Here is a 20,352-nt window from a genome sequence, read left to right on the forward strand (position 1 = left end):
CAAATAAAAACTAAGATGATGCCTATAAAATTTTACCCTATTAATCACTTCATACCAAACATACCTCCCCTACCAACCTACCTAGGAGGGAGATTTCAGAGCTCATTAGAAAATGTGATGAGTTGGTAACATTTTTTAAAAAACTAAATATATATTCACAATTTGGTCTCCTAAGCTGGTAAATTTGGGGGTTAATTGCTTCACATCACTTGTTGAAACTGTAATTACAGGAACTAGAAAATAAATATTTTGCCTAACAAAATATTTAACTAAGAAAGACTGTTTTGTAGTCCATACTCACTGGGAACATGTTCATTTTCCAGTGGACTCCTAACCCGCTTCAATTTAATTTCTAGAGTTCTTTAAATATAGATCAGAAACTTACAGGTAAGAATAAACTAGATTGCAAGGGCTGGTGTATCAATAACAATAAAAAGAAGGGGCGCCTGGGTGGCGCAGTCGGTTAAGTGTCCGACTTCAGCCAGGTCACGATCTCGCGGTCCGTGAGTTCGAGCCCCGCATCGGGCTCTGGGCTGATGGCTCAGAGCCTGGAGCCTGCTTCCGATTCTGTGTCTCCCTCTCTCTCTGCCCCTCCCCCGTTCATGCTCTGTCTCTCTCTGTCCCAAAAATAAATAAACGTTGAAAAAAAAAAATAACAATAAAAAGAAAACCTTCACATCTTTCTATAAAACTATAGTGGGGCAAACAATTAAATCAAAACCAGCATACCTTATCTACACTTGGGAAGTAATGAACCAAATTATGTAAATTCAGGGTTCAGGAAGGAATGTCTATTTACCAAGGTGAATAAACTAGGAAGTCACAGCAGGACTTCTACTTAAAAAGGGCCAAGCATTTTAAAAGTAGCAGAAAATGTTCACTTGCTACCACAAATCAGAATTAAATAAAGTAAGGTTTAGTTCAACTTGCTTCCATCACACCTACATCTGTCTTTCAAGAAGAGAGGAAAATACACTAAAGTTCTTTTATTGTAACCTAACAGCTCATAAAAGACAGGAGTATAGCCCCTGGAATTTAAAGTAAGGAATTTGCCTTACTTTATTAGCTACTGAAAAACATATTAATCAAGCATCCTAAACATAAAAAAGGAAGATTATATCCTAAAGCAAAAACAGTCATTCAATAAACAGGTATAGTTGGGCCACATATAGAAGGGAGAAAAAAGGGGCACCTGAATGGCTCAGTTGGTTCACCATCCAACTTCGGCTCAGATCATGATCTCACAGTTTGTGAGTTTGAGCCCCACATCAGGCTCTCTGCTTCAGAACTTCTGTCCTCCTCTCTCTCTGCCCCTCCCCCGGACTCTCTCTCTCTCTCTCTCATTCTCAAAAATAAATAAACATAAAAAAAAAAAAGATTGCTATAATAAATTTACAGACTTTACAACACACACAAAAAAGCATTACCAGATCTGGGGCTTTATCACTCACCACACAATAACAAATTTTTATTATTTTATTCAATTATTTTATTCAATAATATTATACAACAGTTTTAGGAACAAATATTATTTGTGTTTGATGCATCTTTTTTGCCCAGCTGTGCAAAAGGAATGATGCTTATCTGGTCTAATTATTATCTTTTAATTTTCATGTTAAGTATGATATTGTAACAAGAAAACAAATTGGTATCAGTTTTATTTGTAAATAATCTTCTAATCAACTAACTATGTAGATAATTTTGCTTTGGTGTACACACATGCAAAAAAATCTACAAAAATTATCAGAGTCCTCTGAAGAGTAATACAGTCTCATGGACTGCTACACAGGTTCACTGGCACAACTGTCCAGTGCCCATTTTCATGTCCAATACTGGCCTACTGTGGTAAGTTCCTACTTCTGGTTATTGGCATAGAGCTCCTAAAACCCTTGGAATTTCCTGAGTGATAAGGGTAAGAGGTGCATCTTTTGTTATAAGAAGCCCCTTTCAATCATGCCTGAGTTTAGGCTAATGAGATGACTGTAGAAGGATGAAGCCTGCTTATCACAGCAACCAACCCTATGATAAGAGGGTTGAAACTTTCAGTCCCAAACCCCATCCTCCAGGGAGGGGAGAGAGACTGGAGACTGAGTTCAATCACTGATGGCCAGTGATTTAATGGATCACATTCACCTCACAGAACCACCATCAAAATCCTCAACAAAGGGGTTTGGAGAACTCCTGAACTCCTGGGTTGGTGAACACATCAAGGTACTGGGAGGGTAGTACCATGGAGCCCCTTCTCCATACTGTGATCTATGCATCTCTTTCATTTGGCTGTTCCTGACTTGCTTCCTTTATAATAAGCCAGTAACAGTAAATGAAGTGCTTCCTGTGTTCTGTGGGCAGTTATGGCAAATTATCAAACCTGAGAGTGGATTGTGGGAACGAACCCCAGACTTAAAGCCAGTTGGTCAGAAGTACAAGAGGCCCAGACTCCTCTGACTGCCATGTGAAATGGGGTGTGGCCCCATGGGACTGAGCCCTTAACCTGTGGTATCTGTGGTAACTCTGGGTCATCAGTGTCAGAAATGAATAAATTATAGGACACCCAGTTGGTATCCACAGAGAAGTGGAGAATTTCTTGGTGCAGAAAATCCACACATTTAGTGTCAAAAGTGTTATGGGTAGAGGAAATAAGTTTTCCTTTTAGCTACATACAGTGGGAATGTTATTAGGCACCGTACAGCCCCAAAAAGCTTATTCACTTGTTAGGGAGGTGAGACAAAATTAAACATATAAAATGGTATATATGCAAAAATTATATGGCACAGACTATGAGTGGAGGAGACATTTAGAAAAGGGCAATAGCACTGTGGAATAAAGTCAGCAGGAAAAATAAAATCAGCAGGAGGAAAATGCAACTTGGGCCCTACATTTGATCTGACTTTGGATAAGCCAAAAAGAAAAAGAAGGGCTTTTATAGAAAGGTAGGACATGTCTTGAGCACGAGATATAGGGTATGGGTTGATGGGTATGGAATCAGAGATTCAGAACCTTTATGAAGATCCCTAGTTAAGTGTAAGTTAAGATTTGTGGTGAGGTGAGACCAGGTTAAACAGGAGTCAAGTACAGCATGCATTAGCCTATATACTCTACCTCTTAAGATCTACATCAGATATATAGGGCTTAAGGCTTAATACTATTAGGAGTAATTATGTATCTTTTGGGAGATTTGCATGACATCCAGCTGAATCCTCTAAATCACACATTCATTTGAAACCTGTGCCTATCACAGATACACATTAGCATTTCTTACAGAGTTTTCATCTCCGCCATTTACCTGACACAGTGAATATTAAGGGACCAGTTAAGATAGCAGCAAACTGCTATTATGCAGCCAACTTAGCAACAGCGAAGAGACAATAACAAAAGGTTATCTAAACACATGTTGAGTAATGTGAAACCGAAGTAAAAGAATTGCTAGTGATCTACAGAGCTGACAATCTTCAAGATGGCCATTAAGACTATGCTTCTATAAAATTGTACACTGTCCCCACTGTCACTCTTTCTAAACCCTTTATCCTGCATTACTTTTTTCTTGTATTTATTACACCTTGACATAGTATTATTATTTAATCTTTTCCACTAGACTATAAAGGATTTTGCTTACTGGTTCAATACATTACCCCCAATATGTAGAGCAATGCCTGGAACATAATATTTCCTGAATGAATAAAAATCACAGTTGTTCAGAGACAATATATTTTTGTATAAATACTGGAGTTTTTCTATGTTCTTATATATGAAAAAATAATTTGCTCCAAGAATCTAAGAAATAGTGCTGCAAAGAACAATAGATACTTGAGCAATGCATTAATTTTTCTAGTAAAATGGCAAACTTCACATACGTTCCTACTTCTATGATCCAAAAAATACCCTAAAAAGTAAGTAAAAAATGTAAACAGTTAACTAAAAAGGGTAATCTTACCATTCTACTCCATAATGACCGTATCTTTACTAAGGTTTAGTTAAAATATATAAAATTCTGATCTTCATCAATAAAAGATTTTAGAAAAAGGCACAGCAAAAACAGCAGAGATGATTCAAGTATCTGAAAATGAGATCTATACACAAAGCTAAGAGGACTGGAAATGTTTGGCCCAGAGAGGCAAAAGACTGAGAAGAGACTTTCACAAACTATAAATACACAAAAGACTGTCTTCAAGGAATATGGCCCAACGTTTTCCAAACTCTTTTAAGAGGAAACTAATTTAAATGGGTTGTAAAGTGGATTTAATATATGAAAGAATTCATGTAAGACTCAACATATACTGAACTAAATGAGATATTTTGTATTAAGTGACTGAACAGTGAATGTGACCAAGAGCTATTTGGATGTGAAGGTGTAGGCTGTAAAATGTGTAGGTTTCTAATTTAAATTTCTAATTATAAAGATCACAAAGAAGAGCTTCTGGTCCCTAAAATACAGGTTATCCCTAAAAAGGTCTATGTTATAGTCAGTACCCCAATAATTACATCTTAAGTATCTGTGCCACTAAAGAAAATAACTGATACAAGAAAATTAAAATACTGCATGATCTGCCTGTATTCCAGGCTAGTACAGCAGCGAAGCATCCCTAATTACCTAGAAGTCAGCACACAGAAAATTATAATCTTGTTGGTCCTCAATAAATACAAAATACTTAGGAAAGAAAATAAAAATAATTTATAACTGTTAATGAATAGTTGCCATATAATACATTTTATAAATTAAAAGATATGATCAATCCCCCAATAGTGAAACAGTTCTTTTGTTCCTTTCTTCTTTATTTAATTTATTCCATTATTCCAATGCTCATTAGTATTTCCATTACAGTATGGAAAAAGAGTAGAAAGACAAAAATGATAAATTAGCACATTTTTAGGAAATTCATGAACCAGGTTGGGGAAATAAAAACTTGAAAGGTGTTGAAATTACTTGTGATTATTCCTTCTCATTAACTAAATATAATGCTTATTTTACATCCTATCAAATTGATTTATGAAATCAAGTATCTGATAAGCTAAATGTAAGATGTAAACTTCTGGGGCACCTGGGTGGTTCGGTCAGTTAAGCATCCGAATCTTGATTTTTGGCTCAGGTCATGCATGATCTTACAGTGTGAAACCAAGCCCCATGTCTGGGCATGGAGCCTGCTTGAGATCTTCTCCCTCCCCCTCTGCCTGCGCTCCCTCCCTCTCTCTCAAAAACTGACTAAATAAAAATAATAAATAAAATGTAAACTTCTAGTATAAAACAAAAAATTCCTGGTGAGTTGATTCAACGTATGTTATGAACAAAAAACTTTCAGTGAGCAAATTTCCTCAGTGCTACAACTTTTTATAATGTCATTTATCAGAGAAGCTTTAATATTCCACCCTAAAAAAAGATGATTAAAGGGGCACCTAGTTGGCTCAGTCGGTTGGGCATCTGACTTATAAATCTTAAAATTTTTAATCAACGTTTGCTAATCCTAGGATTCCTCTTCCATTTTATTTAGATATATGTGTGCTAGACAAAATAAATAAATGAAGCAGACTATTGCTTAAAATGTCACAAATCATGTAGAATATAATTTTTTTTCTCTTTTTTTTTTTAAATAAAAATAAAATGGGGGCACCTGAGTGGCTCAGTCAGGTGAGCATCTGACTTTGGCTCAGGTCATGATCTCGTGGTTTGTGAGTTAGAGCCCCGCATCAGGCTCTGTGCTGACAGCTCGGAGCCTGGAGTCTGCTTCAGATACTGTCTCCCTCTCTCTCTGCCCCTCCCCTGCTTGTGCTCTGTCTCTGTCTCTTTCAAAAATAAACAAACATTAGAAAATAAATAAATAAACAAAATAAAAATAAATAAAATGGAATGACCACTAAAAAATATAAGTCCTGGCAAAATAAAAATAAGCAATGTAATCGGAAAAGCTAGCACCCATATATAAAAGCAAGATTCCTCTCTACCTTCTAAGAACTATACAGAAAATAGCTAATGTTGCTGATTATCCATCCTATTGTCATTAAATATATATCCTTTTTCCTTTTACTTAAGACACTCTTCACTCCAATGGTTCTAGCCTATAGCAAGCATTGTTGGTTGGCTAATACAATATCCATTCCCTTCCTCTTGTCTGTCTCTAATACTGAAGCTGGCAAAACTAAATATTCACTGTCCATCCACCTTTCAACTAGAGTAAAGGAAAAAGAGAATGGTAATAAGAAAGATAAAAACAATCCAACAGAATAAAAAAATGAGATTTTAAAAATCCAATATTTTAAGAGAAAGTAAGAGACACAGAAAGATAAGAAGAACCAACATATGAAAAGCTGGCATCCCCAGAGAAGAAAAAAAAAAGCAGTACAACAAAAGAAATACTAAAAACCATTACTGAAGAAACTTCAGAAATAAAAGTGGGCTTTTATGGTGAAAGAATACTATTCAAATGAGAAACTTTATCTAGAAAAATAAACACTTATGTATAACCAGTAAAGCACTTGGCCATTAAAGGGACAACATCCTTTACAGACATCCAGACCAAAAACCACGTCTTTATAAAGGCAAAGAAAATCAGAAGATAATGGAATAACATATTTAAGGTACCTAGGGAAAGAAGATGAATCAAGGATTTTAAATCACATTGGTCTTTAAAAAGAAAATCTACAAACTGCTATTGTACATACAAAAACTCAAGGAATAATATTCCCATGAGTTCCTCTACTAAAGAATGAGTTCCAGGGGCGCGTGGTTGGCTCAGTCAGAAGAGCATGTGACTCTTGATCTTGAGGTCATGAGTTTGAGCCCCATGGTGGATGTAGAGATTACTTAAAAAAAAAAAAACAAAAAAACCCAACAAGCTCCAAATTATCAAGAAATGATCGGAGGAATTTTGACATAAGGATCGATGGTAAGATTAAATATTTTACCTGTAGAGCTAAGAACAAACAATGGGCATAAAGGTGACAGAATAGTAATATACAATTAGTTACATGTTCTAACCACATAGGTATTATACAATAATAAAAATATAAAGTTGGGGGAGAGGATGGAGAAGAGTGTATGGAAAGTAGAAGCTTTGAATTGTTATGCAAGTATTTACTGTGAAAGTAAAAGGGTATTACTTTATGTTATATGCTAGAGAAGAATGGAAGTTAGGGAAGAGACTACTTAATCATTTCAGTATTGTTAATTCTAGGAAAGCAATAAACTAGCTACAAGAGAAAGAACCCAGGGTATCATATAAAGGTTATCAGCATAAAGGCAACAATAAGAGCAAAAATATACTTCTTCCCACATACCAAAAGTAATTATCTTTTAAGAAAACAAGGGGAGACAAAAGAAAAACATACAGTTTAAAAAACTGTGCTAGGTTCTGTGCAAACATTATCCCATTCAATCCTTAAAGAATCCTTATTTATCCCAGTTTCATAAAGGAGGAGGCAAAAGAGTTAAGCAGCCTAACCAAGGTCATATAGGTAGAAAAGTATCAAAACTATGATTTAAGTAGAGGTCTGTCACCAGAATCATTTCGATTTACCATGCTTTGTAATGATAATAATTCTCTTACTTGTTAGAATTTGTATATATAAACTTTTGTTACCTTTAACCAAGGCATATCTGTACCTGTATAATTACACTTTTAAAAACTCACTTATGAGGGCTAAAAAAGAAAAAGAATGGCCAGTTGAATTATTTGGAAGATCTGTTTTACTGGTGTTATAATGAAGCTAAAAAGGTATGAATTAAACCTCATTAGGGGCGCCTGGGTGGCGCAGTCGGTTAAACGTCCGACTTCAGCCAGGTCACGATCTCGCGGTCCAGGAGTTCGAGCCCCGCGTCATGCTCTGGGCTGATGGCTCGGAGCCTGGAGCCTGTTTCCGATTCTGTGTCTCCCTCTCTCTCTGCCCCTCCCCCGTTCATGCTCTGTCTCTCTCTGTCCCAAAAATAAATAAACGTTGAAAAAAAAAATTAAAAAAAAAAAAAAACCTCATTAAAAATTGGTATGTATTTATTTTAGGGCCATAGACTATATTTAGGAGAGGCAGTAAAGCTTTTAAAAATTAAGAGCAAGTACTTTGGAGTAATACTTGAGTTATAAACCTAATTCTGCCACTTACTATTTTTATAAACTTGGGCAGGATTCTTAATCTCTTCTAGCTTCATCTAAGCTTATCTATAAAATGAACAATATTATAGTGTTACCAAAAGGATTAGATAAGATGGGTATATAAAGCAGTTGCCACTATCTCTGAAACATGGTAAGTGCTCAGTAGTGATTTGTATTGCTCTAATTAGCTAATCATGATCAACAGTCTTATAAATGAGTACCATTGATCATATGTAGACACATACATTAAATTCTCTAGAAAAACCCATCACTGTGTTTGCCTGCAGATTTCAGGTCATTAATATTATTTTTAAAATATAAACATTATCTGAGGCATTAGGCAAGAATCCTTTGAACTTTTACTTTCTCCCTCAGAGCCTTGCTTATTTTAAAAAGTAAGAAAGTGCATCTGAATATTCTCAGAATATTTTAATGAGACATTTGGGGGAACAAAAATAAATGATCATAAAGACTAGATATATAAAAACATGTGCAAAAGAAACACTAAACACATATGAGTATAGTTTATGGCTATAATGGAATCTTTGTTAACAGTTTGTAAGTATTGTAAGATAATCTACCCTGAATCCTATTCTAAAGAGTTCTAGTACTAAAGTATCAACTGAGGTAGTGTCAATGTGATTTTACTGAGTGAACTCTAGATGACATTATATTAAAGCCACATATTTGAGGGGGGGGATGTTTAAATGAAGTAGTTAGAGCTAGACAGAAACAGGGAAGGTTTAATGGAAGAACTGATCCTGCCTACATAAGAAGTTTTTACTACCAATTTTCCAATGACTCTGAGGAGTGAACTGTCACACAATGGCATTTAGGTCAAGAAGACTATGCCTTTCTCAGTCTCAACTAAAAAGACATGCTCCAGAGAGAGACTTCTGAAATGTCAAAGTGAACTTGGTGAACTTGCTGACCCATAAAAAACAACCCAAAACAATTTGAGCTGCATAAGAATAAGTGAATGTGAAGGTAGATCAGTAGAGATTATTCAGTTTGAGGGGCAGAAAGAAAAAAAAGAATGAACAAAAAAGGAACAGAGCTTCAGAGATCTGAAGGACACCTTCAGTCATACCAACATACACACACATATTGGGAGTCTCAGAGAGGAGAAAGAGGAAGAAAAAATATCTGAAGAGGTAATAGCTAAAACCAACTCAAACTTGATGAAAAATATTAACTATGAAGCAACAGAAAGACAAATAAAGAAAATGATCCCATTCACAATTGCACCAAGAAGCATAAAATACCTAGGAATAAATCTAACCAAAGATGTAAAGGATCTGTATGCTGAAAACTATAGAAAGCTTATGAAAGTAATTGAAGAAGACTTAAAGAAATGGAAAGACATTCCCTGCTCATGGATTGGAAAAATAAATATTGTCAAAATGTCAATACTACCCAAAGCTATCTACACATTCAATGCAATCCCAATCAAAATTGCACCAGCATTCTTCTCGAAATTAGAACAAGCAATCCTAAAATTCATATGGAACCACAAAAGGCCCCGAATAGCCAAAGGAATTGTGAAGAAGAAGACCAAAGCAGGAGGCATCACAATCCCAGACTTTAGCCTCTACTACAAAGCTGTAATCATCAAGACAGCATGGTATTGGCACAAAAACAGACACACAGACCAATGGAATAGAATAGAAACCCCAGAACTAGACCCACAAACGTATGGCCAACTCATCTTTGACAAAGCAGGAAAGAACATCCAATGGAAAAAAGACAGCCTCTTTAACAAATGGTGCTGGGAGAACTGGACAGCAACATGCAGAAGGTTGAAACTAGACCACTTTCTCACACCATTTACAAAAATAAACTCAAAATGGATAAAGGACCTAAATGTGAGACAGGAAACCATCAAAACCTTAGAGGAGAAAGCAGGAAAAGATCTCTCTGACCTCAGCCGTAGCAATCTCTTACTCGACACATCCCCAAAGGCAAGGGAATTAAAAGCAAAAGTGAATTACTGGGACCTTATGAAGATAAAAAGCTTCTGCACAGCAAAGGAAACAACCAACAAAACTAAAAGGCAACCAACGGAATGGGAAAAGATATTTGCAAATGACATATCGGACAAAGGGCTAGTATCTAAAATCTATAAAGAGCTCACCAAACTCCACACCCGAAAAACAAATAACCCAGTGAAGAAATGGGCAGAAAACATGAATAGACACTTCTCTAAAGAAGACATCCAGATGGCCAACAGGCACATGAAAAGATGTTCAGCGTCGCTCCTTATCAGGGAAATACAAATCAAAACCACACTCAGGTATCACCTCACGCCAGTCAGAGTGGCCAAAATGAACAAATCAGGAGACTATAGATGCTGGAGAGGATGTGGAGAAACGGGAACCCTCTTGCACTGTTGGTGGGAATGCAAATTGGTGCAGCCGCTCTGGAAAGCAGTGTGGAGGTTCCTCAGAAAATTAAAAATAGACCTACCCTATGACCCAGCAATAGCACTGCTAGGAATTTATCCAAGGGATACAGGAGTACTGATGCATAGGGGCACTTGTACCCCAATGTTCATAGCAGCACTCTCAACAATAGCCAAATTATGGAAAGAGCCTAAATGTCCATCAACTGAGGAATGGATAAAGAAATTGTGGTATATATACACAATGGAGTACTATGTGGCAATGAGAAAAAATGAAATATGGCCCTTTGTAGCAACGTGGATGGAACTGGAGAGTGTAATGCTAAGTGAAATAAGCCATACAGAGAAAGACAGATACCATATGGTTTCACTCTTATGTGGATCCTGAGAAACTTAACAGGAACCCATGGGGGAGGGGAAGGAAAAAAAAAAAAAAGAGGTTAGAGTGGGAGAGAGCCAAAGCATAAGAGACTGTTAAAAACTGAGAACAAACTGAGGGTTGATGGGGGGTGGGAGGGAGGGGAGGGTGGGTGATGGGTATTGAGGAGGGCACCTTTTGGGATGAGCACTGGGTGTTGTATGGAAACCAATTTGTCAATAAATTTCATAAAAAAAAAAAAATATTAACTACACAAAAACTCTTACTGGAGCTCAATGAACTCCAAGTAGAATAGAGCCAAAGAGATCCACATCTACACAAATCATAATCAAAAGTGACAGAGATTAAAAACAGAAAATATTCAAAGCATCAAGAAAAAAATAACATCACACATATGAAGTCCTAAATAACAACTGACTTGTCATCAGAAAACAAGGGACACCAGAAGACCCGTGGGATGACATCTTCTAAGTGTTGAAGGAAAAGGGTAGTTAAGCCAAGAATTCTATATCCAGCAAAACTCTCCTTCAAAAATGAAGGGGAAATTAAAACATTCCCAGATAAACAAACACTGAGAGAATTCACTAACAGACCCGCTCTACAAGAAATACTAAAGGGAACCCCTCAGGAAGAAATGAAAGGATACCCACAAGAAGAAATAAAGAGCACAGGTAAAGGTAAGCACAGGTGAACCTTGAGTAATGCAGGGGTTAAGGGCACTGACCCTCCCCACCCCGACTCAGTCAAAAATCCACATGTAACTCTGGACTCCCCCTAAATTTAGCTACTAATAGCCTACTGCTGACAGCAAGCCTTACTGGTAACAGAACTGATTAACATGTATTTTGTATGTTATAAATATTATATACCGTATTCTTAAAACTTAAGTAAGCTGGAGAAAAACTGTTAAGAATATCATAAGGGAGAGTGCAAACTGGTGCAGTCACTATGGAAAACAGTATGGAAGTTCCTCAAAAAAATAAAAATAGAACTACCCTACAATCTGGTAATTGTACTACTGGGTATTCTTACCCAAAGAATAGGAAGACACTAATTTGAAAAGATATAGGCACTCCTATGTTTATCGCAGCATTATTTAGAATAGCCAAATTATGGAAGCAGCCCAAGTGTCCACTGATAAATGAATACAGAATATGGATGAAGAAGATGTGGTATATATACACGATGGAATATACAAAATATATAAAAAAGAATGAAATCTTGCCATTTGCAACAACATGAATGGATCTAGAGAGTATAATGCTAAATGAAGTAAGTAGAGAAAGACAAATACCATAAAATTTCATTCACATGTGAAATTTAAGAAACAAAACAACAGAACAAAGAAAATAAGAGACAAACCAAAAGACAGATCTTAACTATTGAGAACAAGCTGATGGTTGCCAGAGGGGAGGTGGATGGGGGGATGGGTGAAACAGGTGAAGGGGATTAAGAGTAAACTTATCACAGTGAGCACTGTGTAAGGCACAGAATTGTTGAATCACTATACTGTATACCAAAAACTAATATAACACTGTAGGTTAAGTATACTGGAATTAAATTTTTTTTTAATATTGTAAAGAAGAGATAATACATTTACAGTACTGTATGGTATCAAAAAAATCTGCACATAAGCAGACTCATGCAGTTTAAACTCATGATGTTCAAGGGTCAACTATACATAACATAAAAGCATAAATGAATTTTATTTATAACTCATGTATTCTACTGCTCTACAAGACAATCACATAAAGCAATAATTACAAAATTGTATTGGTGGGCATGTGTAAAGATCTAATTTGTATGACAATACCACAAATAATACCACAAAGGAGGTGGGGGAGGGAATGGAGGTATATTGGACCAAAATTTTATATACTACTGAAATTAGTGGTATTCAACCAAAACAGATTGTTTTAAGATGCTAATGGTAAACCTCAGGGTAACTACTAAGAAAATAAAAAATACAGTTAAAAAAACAAGGGAATTAAAATGGTACCCTAGCAAATACCTATTTAATATAAAAGGCAGTAATGGAGAGTAGAGAAACAAAAAGGCATACAACATATAGAAATAGCAAAATGGCAGATGTAAATCCTACCTTATCTGCAATTATATTTACTGTAAATGGATTAAACACTCCAGTCAAAAGGCAAAGACTGTCAAAACTGATTACAAAAACATGATCCAACTTTATCAAGACAAAATGTATATTCAAAGGAACTGATTAAAAGGAAAAGGACTGGAGAAGATATATCATGCAAACAGTAACCAAAAGAGAGCTGGAGTGCCTACACTAATAACAGACAAAATAAATTTAAGAAACCATCTAGAGTTATAATAAGGACAATACATACAAAAGATATAACAATTATAAACATAAGCAGCTAATAATAGGGCCCTGAAATACATGAAGCAAAACCTGACAGAACTAAAGAGAGAAATATAAAATTCAACAATAAGTTAGAAACTTTGTATCTTACTTTCAATAATGAGTAGAATAAAAGATTAAAAAAGAAAAAGAGGACTTGAATCACATTATAAACCAATTAGACCTAACAGATTTCTACAGTATGCTCTACCCAACAACAGAATATACATTCTTCTCAAGCACACATGAAACATTCTCCAGAATATACTGTATGTGAGGCTCTAATACAAGCTTCAATAAACTTAAAAGCATTAAAAACATTCAAAGTATATTCTCCAACTACCATGAAATAATTAGAAATCAGTAACAGAAAGAAATGTGGCAATCACAAATATGTAACAAGTGAACACATTCCTTAGTAATACAGAAGAAATCACAGGAAAATTAGAATTTATTTTGAGGTGAATGAAAACAAAAACACAACGTATCAAAATTTATGGGAAACATGTTAAAACAAAAACTTGTACGTGAATGTTCATAACAGTTCTCATTACAATAAGCCAAAACACCCATCAATTGATTAATGGATAAACAAAATATGGTATATCCAGAAAATGAAATATCATTCAGTCATTAAAAAGAATGAAGTATGGACATAGGCAACAACACTGATGAACTTTAAAAATACTATGCTAAATAAAAGAATCCAGACACAGAAGGCCATATATGATACGATTTCATTTATATTAAATATTCAGAACAGGTAAAGCCATAAAGACAGAAGGTAGATTAGGAGTTGTCAGGAACTGTGAGAATAGGGGAATGGGAAGTGACTGCTAATGTGAATGGGGCTTCCATTTGGAGTGATAAAAAAGTTCTAGAACTAGACAGTGGTAATGGCTGCACAGCACTATGAATGTAGTTAATGCCACGAGTAGTACACTTTAAAATGGTTTAAATGATAAATGTTAAGTGTATTTTACCTCAAAAAAAGTGAAATACAGTATTTTGGGGAAAAGAAAATGATGAGCAAACATACTAAAAGTCAAATGTTTTCCATAGACACTCAGATCTAAAAGAAAACAACCATGATTTCAGCAGAATATCATAAATGTAAAAACTGTCAATATATAATTATGTTTCATACTTGTATGTGAGGCCAAGAGGCCTCAAGCGTGGGTTCATCCTCTTCTGGATCAAAATCTGGATTATCACTCGGAGGAAGAGTACGGAAGATGTTAGCACTGATCTGTAAAGAAAATGAATTTAGATTTATACTCTTTGTTGTACAACTAAACAATGTAAAATGAAATATTTTAAAGATAACTTTAAGAAAAAAGTTGTGACTATAAGCCTAGTTCAAAACCTGTAAACCTCATCAAGATCTGAAGAAGTCAGGTATTTGTTTCTCTTTTTTCTATCCCATAACTATGACTTCTTCAAATGCCAACCTACTAAAGATTACAGATTACCTCTGGATTCCTCTTCCTTAAATTACAAGTTGTTCTTTCCCAAGTTTTGCTTAAACGGAAAAAAAAAAAAAAAAAAAAAAGGGAGGAAGGGAATTCTGGGGAGAAAACCATGAAGTTCCTAAGTCTACCTATCCCTAACTTGATCCTTTTCATCTTTCTACAATTCCCTCTATATTCTAATCCAGCCATTTACTTACCTTACAATCCAAAAGAGTTTGATAAAAGATCTCCATTCTTATACATACACACAACACTAAGGAAGAGGGGTAGGAGGGCAGAATACCCTCAGTGCTATTACGGACATAGTTTATAATATCCCACTGGTGATTTAATGTATTTCATCTATTCTGAGCCTTTTTAATTTTTATTTATTTTTTAATGTTTATTTATTTTTGAGAGAGAGAGAGAGAGAGAGAGAGAGCACAAGCTGGGGAGGGGCAGAAAGAGAGCGACAGAGAATCCCAAGCAGGTGCTGCACTGTCAGTAGAGAGCATTATGCGGGGCTCGAACTCACAAACCATGAGATCATGACCTGAGCTGAAGTTGTACACTTAACCAACTTAGCCACCCAGGTGCCCCTGAGCCTTTTTTTTTTTTTTAAACATATTAATCTCTCTAAAATCAGGATGCTGACTCTTCATTTCAGATTCAATGAAATACAATATTTAAAATTTCATCATTCACACTGTGTTAGCACCAAGGTAAACTAACACATCTTTGTTCTTTAGCAAAGGTTAGACTGTGGTGCTAATCTTTGAAGAATGATGAATAACTGAGAAACCACATGGTTTATTTAGCAAACACTTAAGGCCATACTATTAAGAAGTTGGTCACCTGAAATAAACTATCTGGGGAATAAAGGATGAGACAAGAGGTCATAGGTGGTGCAAATTTCCAACTATTCTTATGAAGTGGCATCTATGGTCAGCCAAATAACTGCTTACAGTCAATTACTATAACCGTAAGACTTAGAAAGTAATAACCTAGAATTTGATCTGCTAGAACTCAAAGCCAGTACATGAGGGCAGAATAGTTTGACAGATATCAATTTCACAAAGAATGGCATAAAGTCACAGATAAAACATGAAAAGGAAATATATCCCATTCAGAGGGCATAATTTGCCTTTGAGATCATACTTATTATTAGCAGTAAAAGAAAAAGTTAACTTTGCTGTGCCACCAATAAAATTAACTATATATAACAAATATACATAAGAACTTTATAGGGCCAACAGCATGAGTTGGCGTCATGCTTGTCTAGAAATTAAGTACCCAGAAGTTAAAAAACAAAAAACAAAAAAAGAAAGAAAAACACACACACCTTTTTTCTTGGAGAAAGAAATTAAATCCCAGAATTTATTAGTATAGAATAAACTGACTCAAACATTTGAGTACTTCTGATATCTAAATATTTGAATACCTTCAATATCCAAGTCAATAACTTTAGGTAATCTTTATACCCAACATGGGGCTCGAACTCACAACCCCAAGATCAAAAGTTGCATGCTCTACCAACTGACCTAGCAGGCACCCAAGTCAGTAACTCTACAGAGATTAAAATAAAGTACCTTTTTCCAGGATTTTTAAAATTCCTGAATACAAACCATCTGATTTACCAATCAGTAAAATGGAAATACCGTTTTTTCCCCTGAACATATTTTAAATGATAAACACAAAACACAAAACAAAATGAGTTTATCAGTATTTAATACTTCTGTTTTCAAACTGTCACTTAATTTTTACAGTCTGAGAGTCTAGGAAGCAATCTGCATTTTGATTAATGTTCCTTGTATAGCTAATCTTTTAAAACTTCTTTAAGGAGCACTGGGTGTTGGATGTAAGCCAATTTGACAATAAATTATATTTTAAAAATAAAATAAGGGGCGCCTGGGTGGCGCAGTCGGTTAAGCGTCCGACTTCAGCCAGGTCACGATCTCGCGGTCCGTGAGTTCGAGCCCCGCGTCAGGCTCCGGGCTGATGGCTCGGAGCCTGGAGCCTGTTTCCGATTCTGTGTCTCCCTCTCACTCTGCCCCTCCCCCGTTCATGCTCTGTCTCTCTCTGTCCCAAAAATAAATAAACATTGAAAAAAAAAAAAAAAAAAAAAAAAAAAAAAAAAAAAAAAATAAAATTAAAAAAAAAAAAAAAAAAAACTTCTTTAAGGCTTTTCATTTTTGAAAAAAAAAAAAAAACAAAAAAATCATCCCAAATTTTCTGGTGCAAATGCGATGAAAAAAAAAACTCAGCTAGTATAACGGGGCCAAATTAAACTTTCCTACACATTTTGTTCTTCCCCCAGAACATATATTAGCCAAGGGGAAGGAAATGAAGACAACTACAAATTATACTTGTTATAACCTTCTATACCCTGGTAACATCTAAGCTTTAATTATGTATTCAGTGACTCTCTAATTACTCCGACTACATTTTTTGTATTTTGGTACTATGCACCAAAATACAAAAATCGCAAATCCTAAACAAACTTTACTGTTTGATGGAGAATAAGGTTGAATTATTAGTATCCTAAACAACCTTACCTTAATAAAGTTGGCAGTAATCTATTTTTCAGAGACTTCATAAACTTATGTTATTTACCTTTTTAAAGGTCCTGAGTTTTTATTAAAATTCAAGTGCTATAGAATCTATAAATATATTAAAATAGTCTAAATACATTTTTTAAGACCTGACTCCTTTACCTACCCTGCTGAAATGTGGAGTCCAATAGTTTTTCATTGGTCTTCTCTCTCTGCACTTTAGACATTCTCCCTTAGTGACAATTCAGCTCTATGACAATCACCTATCAATCTGTATAATCTTAAGCCTACGTTTCTCCTAAGCTCTGGATCTGCACTATGCAATATGACAGCCACCAGCCATTGAACTATTATAAGACAGCATCAGTGGAATGAATGGATAATCTTTCAAATGGACTATTTAAAAAACATTGAGTACACTGATTATTGTATATTTATTAAAAATCAGTCTCAGTAATTCATAATTACACCTCAGATCTTACTTGAATTTATAGAAATCTGAGGAACTTAAGTCTAGAAGGCTTACCATTTTTACTATATCAGAATACGCTGATTCAACAATTACACCGCGATTAGTTGAAACATACTCAACCAGTTCATTCAGTGTTGCCCTTTTAATTTCTTTGCTCTTCAAGTCTGAAACAGAGTCCATGAAATCAAACAGTATACAACACTGCTGCAACTTCTGACAGAAAAGCTCTTGTTGTTCATTGGAAGTGGCATCTATAAATAAAAATAAAGAAAAACTTAGAAATAACCTACTCAGAAATTACCTTTAATAAGCTTATTAATTTTATAGATGCTATTCACACACATAAAATAAAAAAAACTTCTCTCAAGAATCTAGTGAAGAAAAAAAAAATCATGAGAAATTCACCCATCTAATCTCATCATTCATGCCAGAAACCAGGATCCACAATGGACTTTTCTTCCTCTCTTACTACCCATAATCAACCATTATATGTTATTGATTCTGTTTAACATATCTGGAATCTACCCTTTTTTTGGTCATTCTCACTGCCATTTTAATTATCCTCATCTTCCATCATCTAAATTACAGCAATGATATCCTAACTACTCCTCTTGCCTGGTCCCATAACTACTACAACTCCTGATTTACCTTCTAAACTACCTCAAAAGCTAAAAATTGTGCTAAACAGAAAATCAATCTGATCACACTCAATACTTTTCAATGATTCTCCAAAAATTACAAATTGAAACTCAAACTTGTGTACAAAATTCAGCTGCCTGTTGTCAACAATCAACTCTCAACACTTTGCAGCATGTAACCCTTTGGTTAAACCATATTCCCTCGACTTGTGAGATTTTACAATTTCCTTTGCCTGGAATGTTCTTTTCCCACATTCCCACCCTGGGAACCCTCCCCATTTATTAAGTTTCAGCAGAAACATATTCCCCTCAGAAACTCTAGGACACTAAAGCTAAACTGGTTAATCCCCTTTTACCCAAATGTATCTTAGGTTTGTACCTAAGTTACCTACTGTAACATTTTTTGTTCTATGTGGCAATTATGTTTTACATGTACAACATTCCTAGACTGCAAGGCCCCCAAAGACGGGAAACAAGTGTTATTTTTATCTCTATCTCTGTCTGTCCCTCTCCCCACACCCCACCTCCTCTTATATCTAGAACAGTATCTGGCACACAATAGGCATTCAGTAAATGTTTCTTGTTTTACTTTCTACTTATTTACAAAACTATGGACACAAAGACGGGAAACAAGTGTTATTTTTATCTCTATCTCTGTCTGTCCCTCTCCCCACACCCCACCTCCTCTTATATCTAGAACAGTATCTGGCACACAATAGGCATTCAGTAAATGTTTCTTGTTTTACTTTCTACTTATTTACAAAACTATGGACACATTATATTGATTTGAGTCTAACATATGTATTAAATCCTTTTGTTTCCAACATTAAAAAAACAACAAAATTTCAATTCTGAACTTTCACATCTGTAAACAAGGACCTTCAATTAGCTCAATTATTTAAGTTTCTTAATTAGGGGGATTAAATTAAAAAAAAAAAACCTCATATGCACCTACTTAATATACTTAATTTGAAAAAGTAGAAGATGAATAATACCTCTGCTTTTTGTAAGCTTCCCAATTACGCTAAACTTGTTAGATTGGGTATGTGTTACACACTAGAGAAGGGGTGATTATTTGAGCTGGAAGAATCCTTCTCAACTCATACTGTACAGGAAACCCCCATACGTTTTTTTAATTTCTCAGTAATACCTTTATCTATTTGTAAAGATATCTATATCCTCATTGTATAACTTTATATCTGTTTTTAATTTTTTTTAATTATTTTTATTTATTTTTGAGAGGCAGAGAGAGACAGAGCGCAACTGGGGGAGGGCAGAGAGAGAGGGAGACACAGAATCCAAAGCAGGCTCCAGGCTCTGAGATGCCCGCACAGAGCTTGACGTGGGGCCCAAACTCACGAACTATGAGATCATGACCTGAGCTGAAGTCGGATGCTCAACCGACTGAGCCACCCAGGTGCCCCACTTTATATCTTTATTATAACATATATTAGATCTTTATGTATAATTATACATAAAGATTATACATAAAGATTCCCCATTATACTGATGGGGAATATAGGGAAATAGGTGTCGTACCTTTACAAGCTAACTCAGTTCTGACAGAGTTTTTAAAATATTTTTAAGCTATTTTTTCCTTTTAATACAAAAACTCATACAATATCCCATTTCACTATGTGGTCCAGCCCTAACTAATTCTCCTTTTCCTCCCACTACCAACTCAACAGGAAATCACTGCCTTTCTTGTTCCTCAAAGGCCATGTGTCTGCTCAAACTCTTCCCTACCTGATATACCTTACCAGATTTCCTCCCCTATGTTTCACTCACCCTCCAAGAATAAAATTAAATCTCACATTCTCCACAAAATTTCCCTTAGGTAGTAAGTAGGTCAGAACACAGTGATCCCTCCCTTCTCTGAACATCTACAGTACTCAGTCTCAATCATAGAGTTGAGTATGCATTATGTTTAAGTCTGTCTTTAATGAGTATTTCTTTTATCACCCACCAAAAGATTTCAGATTCCATAAAGGCAAGGATCATTCACTGAACAAG

The 20,352-nt window shown here is 35.3% G+C and overlaps 1 protein-coding gene across 1 annotated transcript in view; it reads right to left on the minus strand.

Annotated features, from left to right (window-relative positions):
• The window catches only part of PPP2R5A (protein phosphatase 2 regulatory subunit B'alpha), a 68,672-nt gene that overhangs the window by 16,992 nt on the left and 31,328 nt on the right, over positions 1–20,352 (minus strand). The window contains exons 2-3 of the mRNA XM_030302986.1: positions 17,756–17,952; positions 14,374–14,475 (exon numbers count right to left, since the gene is read on the minus strand). Coding sequence (XP_030158846.1) covers positions 14,374–14,475; positions 17,756–17,952 — 299 coding nt within the window. The remainder of the gene's footprint in view (positions 1–14,373; positions 14,476–17,755; positions 17,953–20,352) is intronic.

The sequence above is a fragment of the Lynx canadensis genome, chromosome F1, assembly GCF_007474595.2.
Source record: "Lynx canadensis isolate LIC74 chromosome F1, mLynCan4.pri.v2, whole genome shotgun sequence".
In the NCBI taxonomy this organism is placed as follows: domain Eukaryota; kingdom Metazoa; phylum Chordata; class Mammalia; order Carnivora; family Felidae; genus Lynx; species Lynx canadensis.